Below are 17,477 nucleotides of genomic sequence, written 5' to 3'. Positions count from 1 at the left end.
TTTTGGAGTGCCATTGCTACTAGGTTTTGTTTGTTATGATCTATTTTTTGAGTGCCATTGCTACTACAGTACGTACTGCCTCCCTTTCTAAATATAAGTCTTTTTAGACAATTCAAATGGACTACAATATACGGATGTATATAGACATATTTTAAAATGTAGATTCACTAATTTTGTACAGTATGTGGTCATTTATTGAAATCTTTAAAAAGACTTATATTTTTGGGAACGGAGAGAGTACATGGCAGAGAAATGCTGCTCATGTTAAACGCCTTTTAAGATCTTACTACAACTGTAGCGAAATTGGCTGATAATCCGCGTTACATTTTTTACAAAGAACAGATGACAAAAGTCAGCACCGACAGGGAAGATCAGGGCCGGCAAAACAGTACCGCGTCGCATATTCCTATTCCGTTCCTCAATGTTTTTTTTTTGCATCGATTCCTCAATTGGTGCGTCAGCGATGTCGTGCTACCGGACGACGGACTTAACAAAGCACCATATATAGGCATATATATGCCCATTGGAGCAGTTGAGGCGCCGCCAGGGAAGACCCAAAACCTGTCCTTTGCATAGTTGTACGTTGCATGGTTTCACCGGACATGGAAAAAAAATATCCAATTATATCAGTCCTTAGAGCATGTCTTACTTAACATCTTTGCGCGGGGTCATTGTTGATAGGACTATCTTGTGGCTGTAACGTAATTTAGAAAGGACAATAAAAAAAATGACGTGCAATTCGTTATTCTTACTTAGCCTTGTCTTCAATAGCTAGATATCTCTAAATATGCCGCGACACAATTGTTTCTAAAAATTCATTGGAGGGGAATGTGTGCTCACAGGACAAGCGTGCACAGCCCCCAAAAATTCGCACATGAAGAAACAAAAAGGAGAAATTCATGTATGAATATGTCATTTTGCTTGTGTCTTAGCTTTACACTAACCATGATGGATTTGTCTTTTATATTCCTCAACGTATATTTAGATTTTGGATCTGAGTTTTTTAGGGATTGTATACGTATGTGTTGCCAACGTCCATACTTTTTATAGATTTTTTCAGAATGTTCAAATTTGAATTTCTTCAAATTGGGAGCATATATGGTTTGGTGCAGTGGCGGAGCTTCATGGGCCAAAGGGGGCCACTGCCCCCCCCCCCCCACCCTACTCTATAAAATCTCTTAAGTGTACCCTAATTAATTATTGGATTGAACATCCAAGATTTATGACCCCGCAAAAAAGAAAGAATATACAAGGTTTATGCATAACTTGTCTTTGTCGCGCCATCAACAATCTTCATCAAGCTCTTGTGGCCCCTGATACTTTCTGCACCAGATATATCCTTCTTCCTGTGTTAGCGCATGTTAGATGTGTATAGTCTCTTGTCTGTATATCCTCAATGTATAAGGGGTTCTCTGCACTTTGCCACACATGTATATGTACTGGCCTCTGACCCTCAGTGAATACTAGTTGCTCATTCATCCAACATGGTATCAGATGTTAGGTTAGCATCGCTCTCCCGCACGATGCAACTCCGTGCGCGCCACTCCTAGCTCACCTCGATTCCGGCTGTTTCCCGTACGTCACCGGCCGTCTCTCTCTTGGCCAAGCCCGACTCCTTCCGTCCGGCTGGATCGGCTGGATCCGGCGCCCGCTCCTGCTGCGCCCTAGCCGTCGGCGCTCGAGGCGGCCTTGTCCTACTCCGCCCGATCGGGCGCCCCTGCTTCCTGCTTTGCCGGTTGGCCGCCCTGCTGCTGCACCTGGCCACCGCCCGCCTCTGCCTGGACGTCGCCCCAGCCCGGCAGCTCTCGCCCGGTGTCCCGGCCGCTCTTGCCTGGTGCTGCTTCCCGCCTGGATGGGCCCTCAATCTGGATCTGCAGCCCAAGCTGCGATCTCCTCCTGGTCGTGGCCTTCAGCTGTCGCTTGGCCACCTTGTCCGCTCGATTTGCTCGAGCCCCGCTTCGTTCCCCTCGTGAGCGGGTCTGCCTGATCTAGATCGGGCGCACTGTAGCAGTTGACCAAAAAAAGGCTCACCATGTCTTCCTCGGGATATGTGGTTGTCCCTCGGTGCACGGTGATCTTCGATGACACCAACTATGCTGAGTTTGTGGGTTTCATGTGCATCCACATGCGCGGTCTTCTCCTGTGGGGCGTTTTCTCTGGCGAGGTCCCCTGTCCGCCATGTCATGTTGCTCCTGTGGCTCCTATCCCACCGGTCCCGCCTGTTCTTGCTGCCGACGCTTCTCAGGCTGATCGGGATGCAGCCAAGGCCCTTGATGATGTTGCGATGGATGCTTATGATCAGCAGGTATCCGCTTACTCAGATGCTCTTTCTGTTTACCGGGATGATCTGTCTGCTTACACTCAGTGGTGCAACGATGATGCTCGAGCGGCTCCGGTTCTCACTGCGAGTGTCTTACCCCAGTCTGCGTCTGAGTTCATGGGTCTTGGTACTGTTGCTGCGATGCGGACCTATCTTTGTCACCGATATCAGCCATCTGGTGATGCTCTCTACCTATCTGTGGTGCGTCAGGAGCATGCTCTGCAGCAGGGTGACTCTTCTATTGATGAGTTCTACTCCCAGAGCTCTGCCATCTGGCGTCAGCTTGACTCTCTCCAGACTGTGGTTTGTGGTACTTGCCGCTGTTGTCAGACTGTGCGGTCAGACTTGGAGTTTCATCGTCTCCACGAGTTCCTACCTCGCCTTCGCTCAAAGTTTGAGCCTCGGCGTGCTCACCTGCTTGCTCGTGGTCGTGTTCCTATTTCGGAGGTGCTTGCCGAGCTTCGTGCTGAGGAGACACATCTTCGGTCCGCTGATCTGCTTGTGGTTCCCACTGTTCTTGCTGCCCAAGCTCTTGTGTTGTCTGCTCACCTCACTACTCCACCGCTCCTGCCCACACCTCCAGGGGGGCGTTTCACCCTCCTTCAGGAGAGGGTCGGTCGTGCTCGCACACCTTCTGTGGCTACTGCAACAGGCCAGGTCACCCAGAATCAGATTGTCACAAGAAGCGGAGAGACCTGAAGCGCTCTTCATCTAGTGGGACTCGTGCGTCTTCCTCGACTGCGTCGCTTACTGACCAGGATATTCTGCGGCTCAAGCGCATGTTGGCATCATCCGGTTCTTCCTTGACGGGTTCTGTTGCCGTCGTGACAGCCACCACCACTCTGCCCCCGCTGGAGCCTACTCAGACAGGTACATCCTCGTGAGTTCTGGATTCTGGAGCTTCTTTTCATATGTCTTCTGATTCTTCTGTTTTATCTTCTCTTCGTCCTCCTGGTTTTCCTCTTAATGTTTTCACGGCCGATGGCACACCTCTTCCTGCTGCTAGTCATGGCATCCTTTCCACTCCATCTTTCTCGGTTCCTAGTGTTTCTCATGTTCCTCGTCTTACCATGAATCTCTTTTCCGCTGCCCAACTTACTGATTCTGGTTGTCGTGTCATTCTTGATGCTGACTCTTGTTCTGTTCAGGATCGTCGCACTCAGGCTCTGGTTGGCGCTGGCCCTCGGCGCCGTGAGTCTGAGGGCCTTTGGGAGGTTGACTGGCTTCGTGTTCCTTCCGCTGCTACCACATACGCCAGCTCCCATGCTCTTGCTGCCTCCTCTTTTGTGTCCTTCCAGCAGTGGCATCATCGACTTGGTCACATCTGTGGCTCTCGCTTATCCTCATTAGTACACCAAGGCATCTTAGGGTCTGTCTCTGGTGATGTTTCGTTGCATTGTGATGGTTGTAGGCTTGACAAACAGACCCAGTTACCTTATCCTACCAGTGAGTCTGTATCTCAGCGTCCTTTTGACTTAGTTCATTCTGTTGTATGGGGTCCTGCTCCTTTTGACTCGAAAGGGGGTCATCGCTACTATGTTCTATTTATTGATGATTTCTCTCGCTACACTTGGCTTTACTGTATGAAATCTCGCAGCGAGGTTCTCCCCATATACAAGCGTTTTGCTGCCATTGTTCGCACTCAATTTTCCACGTCTGTCCGTATCTTCCGTGCTGGCTCATCTGGAGAGTATATCTCTCACATGTTGCGTGGTTTTCTTGCAGAGCAGGGCACTCTTGCCCAATTCTCTTGCCCTGGTGCCCATGCTCAGAATGGCGTTGCTGAACGCAAACATCGCCATTTGCTTGAGACGGCTCGGGCAATGATGATCGCCGCCTCTCTTCCACCTCATTTTTGGGCTGAGGCAGTATCCGCATCCACACACCTCATCAACATTCAGCCATCGGTTGCCTTGAAGGGTGGTATTCCTATGGAGCATCTCTCTGATCGCTCTCCTGACTACTCCGCTCTTCGTATGTTTGGGTGCGTGTGCTATGTTCTTCTTGCTCCACGAGAACGAACCAAGTTGACTGCTCAGCCAGTTGAGTGTGTTTTCCTTGGCTATAGTGATGAGCACAAGGGCTATCGCTGTTGGGATCCTGTTGGTCGCCGACTGCGCATTTCGCGTGATGTGACTTTTGATGAGTCTCGTTTTTACTATCCGCGTCCCTCCTCCTCGAGCTTTTCCGTGGAAGATATTTCCTTCCTTCTCCTTCCCGACACATCTCCCTCTGTGCCCTCTGTTCTACCCTCTCCCAGAGGAGTCTCCCTACACCACCGGTACCACCATCCCCTCCCTCCTCCTCATCTCCCTCCCCACCTTCCTCTCCAGTCTTTCACCCACACTCCCCTTTTCCTCACTACTACACTCGTCGTCCTCGTGCTAGCGCTGATCCTACTGATGTGCCTCTACTTTTGGTGCACCACCTCTCACGCCTACGTCGGTCCATAACCTTCGTGTTAGGCCTTGTCCTCCTCCTGATCGCTATTCTCCTGACCGGTATGGTCTTTCTGCCATTGCTGAGCCCACCACCTATCGGGCCGGCATGACTCACCCTGAATGGTAGCTTGTGATGGTCGAGGAGCTTGCGGCGCTTGAGCACAATGGCACGTGGGATCTGGTTTCTCCTCCTTCTGGTGTTCGTCCCATCACTTGCAAGTGGGTCTACAAAGTTAAGACTCGCTCCGATGGTTCTCTTGAGCGCTACAAAGCTCGTCTTGTGGCCCGTGGTTTCCAGCAGGAGCAAGGACGCGATTATGATGAGACATTCGCTCCTGTGGCTCACATGACCACTGTCCGCACTCTCCTTGTTGTGGCTTCTGTTCGCAATTGGTCCATCTCTCAACTTGATGTCCAGAACGCCTTTCTCAATGGCGAGTTACGTGGGGAGGTGTATATGTAGCCACCACCGGGGTACTATGCTCCTGATGGCATGGTCTGTCGCCTTCGCCGCTTCCTCTATGGTCTTAAACAGGCCCCTCGCGCCTGGTTTGAGAGCTTCGCCTCTATGGTGACTGCCGCTGGCTTTTTGCCCAGTGACCATGATCCCACATTGTTTGTTCACACGTCTTCTCGTGGTCAGACTCTTCTCCTTCTCTATGTTGATGACATGATCATCACTGGTGACGACTCTGACTATATTGCCTTTGTCAAGGCTCGCCTTCACAACCAGTTTCTCATGTCCGATCTTGGTCTACTTCGCTATTTTCTTGGGATTGAGATCTCCTCGACCTCTGATGGCTTCTACATCTCTCAGGAAAAATATATTCAGGATCTTCTTGCCCGCGCCGCTCTCGGTGATGAGCGCACTGTTGTGACTCCTCAACATTCAGCTACGTGCCTCTGATGGTGATCCTCTTCCTAATCCCACTCGCTATCGTCACCTCATTAGCAGCCTTGTCTATCTTGCTGTTACACGTCCTGACATATCCCATCCTGTTCACATCCTGAGTCAGTTTCTTGCAGCCCCCACCTCTATCCACTATAGTCATCTCCTCCGTGTTCTACGATATCTTCGTGGCACGATCTCTCATCGCCTTTTCCCCTCGCTCCAGTTCTCTCGAGCTCCAGGCCTACTCCGATGCTACTCGGGCTAGTGATCCCTCAGATCGACACTCGCTGTCTGCTTACTGTGTCTTTCTTGGAGGCTCTCTTATTGCCTGGAAGATCAAGAAACAGACTGCAGTTTCTCGCTCGAGCACCGAGGCTGAGTTGCGAGCAATGGCTATGTTGATGGCTGAGGTGATCTGGTTACGATGGTTACTTGAGGATTTTGGTGTGGCTGCTTCTACTTCCACTCCATTACTGTCTGACGGTACCGGTGTTATCAGTATTGCGCGTGGCCCGGTGAAGCATGAGCTCACCAAGCACATCGGCGTGGATGCCCACTTTGTGCGTGCTGCTGTGCAAGATTAGATTCTTGCTCTTCATGTGCCCTCTGGGTTACAATTGACGGACTTCTTCACGAAGGCACAAACTCGAGCGCAACATAGCTTTCTTTTCTCCAAACTCAGTGTTGTTGATCCACTATGAGTTTGAGGGGGGGGGGGTGTTAGATGTGTATAGTCTCTTGTCTGTATATCCCTAATGTATAGGGGGTTCTCTGCACTTTGCCACACATGTATATGTACTGGCCTCTGGCCCTCAGTGAATACTAGTTGCTCATTCATCCAACAGCGCACATTTCTTTCTTTATGCTCTCAAATAATTTTTGCGATGGGGACATCGGCTTCCAAGTCCTGTTGATTGGTTAGCACACACTCTCGAAACATGTTCTGGACGAGTCGAGGCATAATTTTTGCTACATCTTAATTACTCTTCTTTAAAAATCCATTTACTTCAATTTTTTGATAAAATCCATTTACTTCGTGGATGCTAGTAAGAATTATCATGGGGGAAGAAGGGATAAAACATCGCACATGATCGAGAAGGGTAATTTCCTTATTCTTTTTTTTAGGGAAAAAGGGGTGTGCCTAAGTTGACGAGTTAGAGTTGTACTCTAATCAAAGCAATTACAGGTCGGGCTTATAGCCCGCTTATAGGTCATTTTTGCCTATATGAAGGACAGAGACATTAGAAGATGACGGAAATGGTTCTCATGCAAGAGTTAACTATATGCGTACTTCTACGCAAATACAATACATATGAAGAAAGAGATAGAAAGAAGGTGAAAAGAAGTACTACTCTTGTAGCCAAACTTGTTGTATGAGTGACTATAAGTGATGATACAACATCATATAACTAGCAGTTGATTATACTATTAACCATGCTATAATCAGGGGATGGTATTCCTCTTTCTCCATATGCAGCTGTTATGATCCCGTGCTTACGTGAGCTTGGGTGAACAATAAAATTAAAAAGATAACAATTTAGAAAATTCTGATTTTTTTTGTATGAAACTTTGACAAATGTTTTGATAGCTTGCAAAATTTCATCGCCAGATGAAATTTGTGTAAAATGTGGCAAAAAAACAAAACCGATGCTCCAAAAATATTATTTTCAAACGCATTTTGGCAATGTGAGCGAAGGAGGAGGTTGTTGAGAACTTGCGATGGAGATGAGTGCAGTGAGGCATTTTTTGTGTTTTTTAGGCCAGTGAGGACCAAGCAGCCACTGGCCGCTGGGACGCCACAATGGGCCTTCATCATTGGCAGGCAGGCCCATCGATTCTTTGTCCTTTTTTTTCTCTGACGTGAAACGGAGATCCAACTGGCCCATGAGACGGAAAATCTGGCGATCTTCCTTTACGGATCTGGGCGATTACCTCTGTAAACACGCCCCCCTAAACCCTTGCTCGATCTCCCCCAAATCCCAACCGGCCGATCATCATGCCGCCGTCACGGCCGCCACGTCGCCGCTGCGGCCGCCGCCGACGCCCGGCCACCGCCGCAGGGACGGATCCCTCCGCAGGCGGGAGCAGAGGGTGGCTCGCCGCCCGCCGCAGGCCGTTCAAGCGGCACGGGCCCGAGCACGGCGACCAGGCGCTGCCCCTGTGCGACGAGACCCTGCTCCTCGTCTTCTCCGCCCTCTCCGACGCCGGGGACCTCGTCCGCTGCGCTGCCGCTTGCAGGCGCTGGCGCCGCCTCGTCTCCTCCGACGCCGCCTTCATCTGCCGCCGCGGCCCCCCGCGCTGCGACCGCTTCGCCCGCCGCCTCGCGGTCGGCGTCTTCCTGCACGGCGACGGCTTCGTGCCCTTCACGAAGCCCGACCTCTCGATCACCGACGGCGGCGTGCCGGGCTCGTCGTCGCGCGTCGTCGCGTCCCGCAACGGCCGCGTCGTGATGGACCTCCGCCGCGCCAAGAGCGCCTGCGTGCTGCGGCTCTGCGTGTGCGACCCCATGACCGGCGACGCCGACCTGCTCCCGCCCCTGACCGGCAAGGACCGCCCGGGGCCGTACGCGTGCGCCCTGCTCACCGCCGACGACGGGCTCCACCTGTACGACGCATGCGCGGCCACGTCCACGTCCTCGTCCTCGTACCGCGTGCTGCTCCTCTACAACCACCGCAGCTACACGGCGCTCCGGCGCTACTCCTCGGAGGACGGCAGCTGGGGCCCGGAGGTGGAGGTGACCGGCGCCCGGATCGCGAGGGGGCGGCAGCTGGGCGTCAGGGCGCACGCGACGCTGGTGCGGGGCGGCGCCGTCTGCTGGTACGGGCTCGGCATCGCCGTCAACCCGGCCACGCTGCACACGTCCAGCTTTGGCTACACCGTGCAGGCCTTCGAGTCGCCGCCGCGCCGCGCCAAGGCCTCCCTCGGCAGCGAGGTGGACCGGCTGCTGGGGCTGATGCCGGACGGGAGGCTGTGCGTGCTGGAGTGCAAGGCCGACGCGGTGCGCGCCTACGTGGTCGTCTACGCCGACGCGGTGAGGAACGGCGGCGTGTCGGGGAGGAAGGAGTGGCGGTGGACGCTGAACACGGAGCTCATGGGCCTGCAGGCGGTGAGGTTGAGGTGGTTCTGCGAGAAGAGCGGCGTGGCGCTCTTCACGGCGAGGAACAGGGGCGGCAGGACGCAGGTGTACGCGGTGGACGTGGAGACGATGCGGGTGGGCAGGGTGGACTGGTCGGGGGACGGCGACGGGGACATGGACGTGTGTGGGTACGAGATGGACCGGGTGGCCATGCTCGCCGAGCTCGACCGCTCCGCTGAGCTCCATCCTGCTCCTCGGCAGCTCTGATTCAACATTCTTTTCCTTATTTTCTCCTTTTTTTTCTACAAAATTTCATTGATTTCTTCAATGACTGCAAATTGTAGTATTTGTACAGGAGTATTATAATGCTTTTCGCAAAATCAGTAGTAATACTGCAACCCAAACTGGTTCGATTATCGTCACTGTCATTGCTCTCGCGAAAATTTCATCTGGATCTCCAAATGAACCAAGCATCTCATGAAGGCACATGGATTGTTTGCATATAAACATCAATGACCTCCTGACTAAAATTTTCAACTTTTAAGGGAACTGAAACCACTTTGCAGCATCGTAGAAATATAAGTTCTGCATGTACCCTCGTGAACAATTAAATTGAAACAAACAGTAACACAAAAAATAAAAAACATGATTTCTTTGCCAGCAAACATCGGTGAATATTCTACTCCCTCTGTAAAGAAATATAAGAGTGTTTAGATCACTACTAAAGTGCTGATTTTGTGAAAAAAATAACATTGCTAATACTCTGTCAAAAGAAAAATCAATGCTCCAGAAAGAATATTTTTGAAAGCGTTTTGAGTTGCTGATTTTGCGAAAAGAATTCTAAACCTCCACGAATGTAATTTCATCACGAAATTTGCATGCACATAGAAAACTAAGCAGTGTTGGTCGTAAAAAAATCAGACTTTTACTGTTCATAGCAGGAGCTCTTGAGCTTGAGATTAGAAGGGAAGACTTTCGCCCGGCATTGTTTACACACCAAACACAATCATCATTCATCAGCGAAGCAAGAACTGAACTGCAGCAACATCGTCGCCTTGTGTTCTCGAGGGTCCTCTCTGCAATCTTCTTGTCCTACTGCACATTCAAATACTCCCTTTGCCTCAAAGTGTAAGACATTTTTTTGACACTTGAGACGAAGCGAGTATGTTTCGGAAGGGGCATTTGGAGCATTAGAGCATCTTCATTAGAAGATGTAAAAGCAAGTGATGTATAATTTACATCAACAAAAAGTTCTTTTTATACATCTTTAAAAAGTCCTAACTTCAAGAGATGTGTATATTTGGTGATGTAAAACTACTACTCCACCAAATGATGTATTTGAAGATGTAAAACTAGTACAACTACTATATTATTCCAAACATAACTTTAAATATAGCAAGTTCATTTGAAGCAAACATAGTTATTAAACATAATTAAACATACTTCAAATTACTACATGCATCAAACTACTACTACTCCGAGCCTACTCGCCGTCGCTCTTGAACTGCTCCCAGAACACCTTCTTCTTGGGGTTGTCGCACTCGTCCTCCTCCGAGTCATCCCAGTCCGACGAGTCGGACTAGACGGGGATCACCGCCGAGGCGCCGGCCTCCTCCACATCCTTCCTCACCGCCTTCTTTTGCTGCTCGGCCTCACGCTTCCTAGAGAACTCGTGCTCGGTCTGGACATACTCCGGATGCTCCCGCGTGAATCTCGCCTTTGCCGCCTCGTCACTATTGCCGGGAGCAACGATAATCACTGGCTTCTTCTTGTTCTTCTTCTCCTCATTCTCGTCCATCCGCCAAATATTGTGATTCTCCGGCCCAATTAGCTCCGTGTCTACCTGAGTCTCGATCTCCGGAAAGTTCATCTCGCGCCTCGGCCGTCAGAAACGCCACATGGCGATTTCGTACGCACGCGCGGGCATGTTGACGAAGTCAAACGTGCCGATCCAGTAGCGATAGCCATCGCACTGGAACTCCACACCGAAGTTCTCAGACGGCTTCTTCCGCACCCCTAAGAAGCCGGTCTTGCTCTTCGACACTTTCTTCGGCAGCATGGCGGCGGCTGAGCGTCGAGCTGAGACGGGCGCCGACGGCGGAGCTTGAATCAGGCGGCCGAGCTTCAAATCGAGACAAGGAGCGGGGCGGGGCGGCGGCAGAGCTCGAAACACGCAGGTGAAACTCGGATCGGGCGGCGGGGGAGCTTCAACTGAGGCGGGGTGGGGCGGCAGCGCTCGGCATGTTGCTATGGGGGTGGGAATCGGGTGGCGGGACGCGCGCGGGGGGGGGGGGGGGGGGAGGCAAAATGCAACAGGACCAGCGGCGACGAGGTGGGCTATATACATCACCAGGCGGTTGGTGATGCAAATTTTCATCTTCAAGTTTTGTATTTTACATCACTTAGAGGAGGTGATGTAAATTGTTTTACATCTATATGATCTGTTGGAGATGAGTTTTTAGGCCTCGGGGATTTAAAAGTTAGCTGTTTTTACATCTAAATTTTCTATTGGAGATGCTCTTAGGGGAAAAACGAAGGTTTCACAGGCCGCCTCAAGCTCGTTACCAAGAAAAGTGCTAAGCACCATATGTTGGTAGCTCAATAGAATTTAACTTCTCTATAGGTGCGAGCAATGTATGAAGCTAGACACATGGACGTTTTTTCAGAAGAAGTTCATATTATACCGATAATTCAAAACGGTGCCCAGGCTCATCTACTCCCGATGAACAATAAATTCAAAAAAATAGCAATAAATTCAAAAATATCTGAAATTTTTACACATGAAAGTTCAGAGAATCTTCTAGGTGCGTGCAAAATTTCAAAGTGTTTGGACGTTTGATGAGCTCGTCACAAAAAAAAAAAACCAGTCCACACAGTGCACTTTTTGAAAGTTTCTTTGACGGGCCAAATTTGTTATTTTTGACACGAGCTCCTAAAATTTCCAAACACCTTGAAATTTGGCACGCACATAGAAGATTCTCTCAATTTTCATGTATAAAAATTTCAGGTTTTTTTATTTGTTTACTATGTTGTATTATACGCCTTTTTTACGTCAGAGACCAGGCCACCAAGTTTCAACAAGGGCAAGGTGCTCAGATCGATAGCATTCACCAGAGAAGCATGGGCAAAGTTTTTTTTTTGGAGGTCTTGAAAGTCCCAACAAATTATTATCCCCTGAGTTTTGAAACCCCTGTCCTATTCTATGGTCAGGGCAAAATCACTGTTTTGATCTTCGGTGACAAGTTTAGCACTGAAACTATTTTACGACTGAAGTACTGAACCCCTCTAATCTACTCCCTCCGTCCGAAAATACTTGTCATCAAAATGGATAAAAAAATATGTATCTAAAATTAAAATACATCTAGATACATCCTCTTTTATCCATTATGATGACAAGTATTTCCGGACGGAGGGAGTATCACCGAACACCGTGGCAACAGAGTAGACGAGCTGCCATCATAGTCAACAGTGGTAGCCCATTTGATCCGTCGACGTCGACAAAAGCAAAGCATGGCAGCCTACCTCCGACGGCATCGGCGGTAGAGTCTCAAGGCTACCCTGCAACGGCGTGATAAGCACGACCACGAGAAACATGCATCCCGTGTGTGTGGGGCACGCCTGGTACCAAACTCACTGACCATTGTTCTCGGGAAGATAGCATCTGGATCTCCAAATAAACCAAGCAACTCATACGGGCACATGAATTATGGAGTCAGATTCGCCCTCGCGGAGGCATGATGACCATGACGCCAGACTGCAACCTTGACGGCCATTTTCTCCTCGGCGGCATGTGCGCATTGTCCTGTATGCCTTGCTTTCACAGGCATGATGTCAAGGGACGGCGTTTTGAAAAAAATACAGGCACATCTACCGTATGGATATAAAACACCATTCGACCTATACTTTTCAACTTCCTAACTTCTTTTCCAAGGGAACAGAAACCAGTCTGCAGCACCATGGAAATATAAGTTTTGCATCAGTGACAGAAACCATAGTTTCACTGTGATACAGGAAGACAAAGTACAGCCCCATTCGCATGGTTTACAGATCAAATGAAATCACGTGCACGCAGGCAGGCGGCATGTGTCGGAATCAGCGAAGCAAGAACCGGACTGCGGCAACAGCGTCGCCCTTGTGCTCTCGGAGTGTCCTCTCTGCGATCTTCTTGTCCAGCTGCACATTCAGAGACAATGTTTTAGAAGGGACATTATTTAGAGCATTAGGGAAAAAAATAGCTGCAAGCGAAGGTTTCAGATGCCACCTCAAGTTCATTGGCAATGATTTCAACGTCGGTAGGGTTGATCTTGACAGCAGCTAATTCTTTCTCCCTGGTGAAAGAGCAAAAAGAAACACCCGTTATGTTATAACAATGCCATGAGTGGGATGCAAGCGGGCGTCCCCGCATATCCTGCATAAGTAGAGAGTTAGTTCAATCTAAGCTCAATCTGGGTGGGGAAGTTATAACTAACGTGATCCATTTTGACTATGAAGCGGAGCGGATCAGGCGCCGCTCTGCACACCCCTAATCATGAGCTGTGAACAACATTTTCAGGAGAAGAAGGCCAAACCCATTTATCTAAAAATGAGGATACTATGTACTTCCCAAGGCCATTGTCTTTGTTTCAAATTGGAGCTGATATGTCATGGAAATACTATGGTTGAGTTTAGTTTATGCCCAAGGTTGCCCTACCAAAAAGTTTGGTGTGCAATACCCATGGATTGGTCAAGATTGGCCAGAAAAAATAACTAGAATTGGCAAATGAGCATTGGCATGCCAAACAGCTAGCAACTATCTAAACATAGAACAATTTTTGTTATGGTAAAAAAACTGGTAAGGTGCACTTTGGTAATAATCCAAACATACCATTAACCAGAAACATGGAATCCCCAACAAAATAGATCATGGGATATTGCAAACTCGAGCGCAAAAATTACAAGGTACTCCCTCCGTTCACAAATATAAGATTTTCAAACTTTTTTCTGAATCGGATGTATATACACATGTTTTACTGTGTTTGTTCACTTATTTCAGTCCGTATGTGGTCCATACTGAAATATCCAAAACATATTATATTTGTGAACGGAGTACAAAGGATCTAAGTTCCACTGCCATCATGCTAGATTTTCTTGTCTTTCCCGTTCACTTATTTACCCTTACTTGTTTTCTTTTTCTTTCATCAAGTTGAAAACCTATGTGATGACAGGATATTGAGCAAAACTGCAACCTGCCTGTGTCGCTGGTTTGTTCTCTTTTTTGTAAAATGCTAACCGATCTGTTAATGGACTCTATAAAAGAAGCTAAAATTTGTAGCAGGGAAAGCTGTTATTCAAACTGAACATCACATTTAAAATTTCCATGTGCAGTTGCTAGTAACGTCTGTCATTCACTGAAGAGGTGGTAGTTGTACAGTCAGCAAAAAAAAAAAAAGAACAGTGCGTTGATGTATTGCAAGTTTCTTGAGAGCAAAATAATAGCCATGAATATTTTCCACACCAACCTCAGTCTCATGGCATTCCAGTCAGCCTCTTTAGATGAAGCAAGAGCTGCCATGGCCTGTAAAAGAAAGAAAGATATATCAGCATCACCAAGGTACTCCCCAAAACATCTCAATTAAACACACACACTTCTCTACGAATCTACCTTCTACATTCCTGATATCCATGTTTTAGCACGGAGTTACTATACCAAGGGCTCATTCAACTGCTAGTAGGTGTCTCTTTCAAAGTCATTTATATAGCCCCTTCAAAATCATTTGATTAAAACACTTGTTGATCAGACTCGAAGTTGAACTGTATATCTGCCCAAGCGGCACTTTTCAGAGGCCATACTGATAACTTAATAAATAATTTTCCAGAATTGTAGAAAAGGTGGGTGCCGAAAAACACACTTTCAAACTTGCAAGCTATTCACATGACATGGAAATAATGGAAATTCTACTCAGGTCACCGGACCTCTGGATAATATTGCAGTTAAGCAGTGAAAACTTGCAATTGATTAGCAACACATCTAATAAAATGTTATATCCTATAAGAGACACACAAGCAGAAGTACAGAGATTTTATGGTGGGTGGACAGATTATGAGGAGCTGCTACCAAATGTAGGTTGTGTGTACTGCACGCCACCGTCTGATGTCGTCATTACTGAATACAGATAGTGTCTTCATTACTGAATACAGATACTGTATCTAACAAAAGCGTTCACTGCTTGAACTTTACACCCAACAGACATGGAACGTACAGTATGCTCAACCAATAACTAATGGGCCAGGAATCTGATAATTGTTGAAATGATTCTGACTGGAAACGACAAAGGGAGTAACACCGGTATAAACACGCATCCAGGAACAGGCTAGTCATGTTTGGAGGATTAAGCTGAAGCATGTCATCCCTGCAAAGCAAAGCAGAGGGGGTGGCACAAAACTAATTCACGAGACCGATTCATAGTGCACCCATGGCTCCACCAATGTCGACCAGATCCTCCAGCTCGTGGCTCCGATTGCTCACTAACGGGCCAGTGTATCACGAATCTACACCTAATCCTCACTAACGACGCGGCGGAATATGTGAATCCGCGCTCGCGGGAGCGCGAGGTTGGGGGTCGAGCAGGACTTACGGATTGGACGCGGGAGGAGTCGAGCTGGCGATCCTCGACGTGGTCGGTGAGCTTGTCGAGGGCCTTGCTCTGCTGCTGCAGGTCCTTGGAGTCGGCCTCCGCCGCGGCGGCAGCGGGGCCGCCCTCCGCCGCCACAGCCGCCGCGGCCGCCGCCGCCGTCTCGTCGACCGCCGCACCCATCGCCTCTCTCCGACCCGCGCTGTCTAAAACCCTAGCTAGAAAAATTCCCCTTCTCGCTGTCGTGTGTGGTGGGACTGCAGAGCGGGTCTGCGTGCGAAGCGGCTAGGGGGTTTTGTTGTCCGCCGATACGGCCTTGAGATTCGTGCGTGACCGGTCATGGCCAGTTCATTCTTTATTTTTTGGATTTTTTTTTGTGGAGGGGGAGTTTGGAGCAATTGATTTTTTTTTTCAAATAGGACAATTTGGAGGAAAATTTGCTCGTGACATTTTAGAGATGGATTCTTCTTTAGAATACGAGATGGATTTCACATGGCATGAAAGTTTTGGGCATGTACTGGAGAAGTGTTTGTTGACATAATAGAACGTCATTTTACAGCCGTAATGATATTTGGCAAATGTTCGCCAAGAGCCCAATCCTGACGAGTGCCCCAGAACCGTCAGATCTGCATCTAGGTGGCAGTTTTTGAAACTGTCACGCGGACGTTCACAAGTGACATGTCCAATGTTCACCGAGATTGACGTCCTTTTACAATTTCTTTAGGAGTTATCATCATCTCTACTGCTATAGAAGACTCAGTTGGTGATGACGGTGTGTCTGTCATCCGTCATTTCTAACCATCAGATATGCATCTAACGACTATGATGTAAGTCGTGGCTTTTTGCAACAAGACCCCACTTCTCTGCTCCAATTTGCAAAAATCCCTTAGTATATTAGAACTAACCACATCCCTCCCGCACCTCATCAAAACAGCCACAAGGAATATATTTTGAGTGAAACCTAATACGAGTATATTTTTAGTGATATATACACCAAACTAGAGTATTTTTCTTTCAAGTTTGTGAACATGTATTATTATTTTTTGAATCCGTTGCAAGGCACGAGCACATTGCTAGTAATATGTTATATATTTTCTCCCCTTGTCGAAACCAAATAAGCGTATGTATAAAAGTAAAAAAAACATGAGTATTATCGTGACATTATTCATTTATTTAAACTTTATTTATCAACAACATAACAGAGAGAGCTCTTTAATGTTTATATTTCACGTCCACATGTCGTGAAAATATTTTATACTTTGTTTGGGTTTTCAAGAAGCACTTTTTGCGGGTAAGGTTTTCAGGAAGCATTAACTCCTTTTTGGGTATGAATTAAAAAAACTCCTTATTAGGTATGGATACAAAGAGATATGAAATAGTCGACGCTACATAGTTTTTTGTTGTAATAAAAGTAGCACCGCCTATAAAAAAGACGCATGACGACTTGAGTGCCTGACCCTAACTTTGGATGTGTTGCTAGTGCAATTATTTTACTATTTAAACACGAGCAACACCATAAAGTAAATATGGTTTTTACTTGTTGTGGAGGGGGAGTTTGAAATGATTGATTCCCGAGAAAGGTAAACATACAAGTTAAAAACGTATGTACAAAAGTGGAAAAAAAACATGAACATTGTCCTGACATTATTTGCTTATATTTGTAGTTTATTTGTAGACAACATAATCGATAGTGCTATTTGATGTTTATATTCCACGTTCATATGCCATGACAAAGTTTCATACTTTGTTTGGAACCTCAACACGCATTAGCTCCTTATCATGGCTTTGTCATTCTCAAGGTATGCCGGTTCACCCTATCGATTATCAAAAGGTGCTCACAGAAGGTGGAGCATGCGTGTGTTTGTACAGACGAGCATGGCATGTGCATGTGAGCGTCTATGTTCGCAGCGTGTTTAAAGAAAAAGTTTGAGATACACCCACACCCCAAAAGCTGTGATTATATGGTGGAAAGCCGGGGCGGGGCTAGCTCTCGTCTAAACGAGAGATAACCACGTCTCATCTAGCTAACTCCTACGTCGTCGCTGGATTTTACGCGGAGATTCGTGAAGACATCTTATTTGATCAGTCAAATCCTCGAAAAAGTTTCTAGAAAACGGTGTTTTGCGTGAGCGACGAC

At 47.9% G+C, this 17,477-nt stretch overlaps 1 protein-coding gene across 1 annotated transcript; it reads right to left on the bottom strand.

Annotated features, from left to right (window-relative positions):
* Positions 1-12,676: 12,676 nt before the first annotated feature.
* LOC123087807 (huntingtin-interacting protein K) lies at positions 12,677-15,628 on the bottom strand. The gene is made up of 4 exons (XM_044509916.1): positions 15,344-15,628; positions 14,228-14,283; positions 12,991-13,057; positions 12,677-12,902 (listed from the first exon to the last, which is right to left on the bottom strand). The coding sequence occupies exons 1-4, from the start codon at positions 15,521-15,523 to the stop codon at positions 12,822-12,824; spliced, it is 384 nt and encodes a 127-aa protein (XP_044365851.1). The 5' UTR covers positions 15,524-15,628; the 3' UTR covers positions 12,677-12,821.
* Between the last annotated feature and the right edge of the window lie 1,849 nt (positions 15,629-17,477).

Source organism: Triticum aestivum, chromosome 4A, assembly GCF_018294505.1.
Source record: "Triticum aestivum cultivar Chinese Spring chromosome 4A, IWGSC CS RefSeq v2.1, whole genome shotgun sequence".
In the NCBI taxonomy this organism is placed as follows: Eukaryota; Viridiplantae; Streptophyta; class Magnoliopsida; order Poales; family Poaceae; genus Triticum; species Triticum aestivum.
This window is presented reverse-complemented; position numbering and strand designations above follow the sequence as displayed.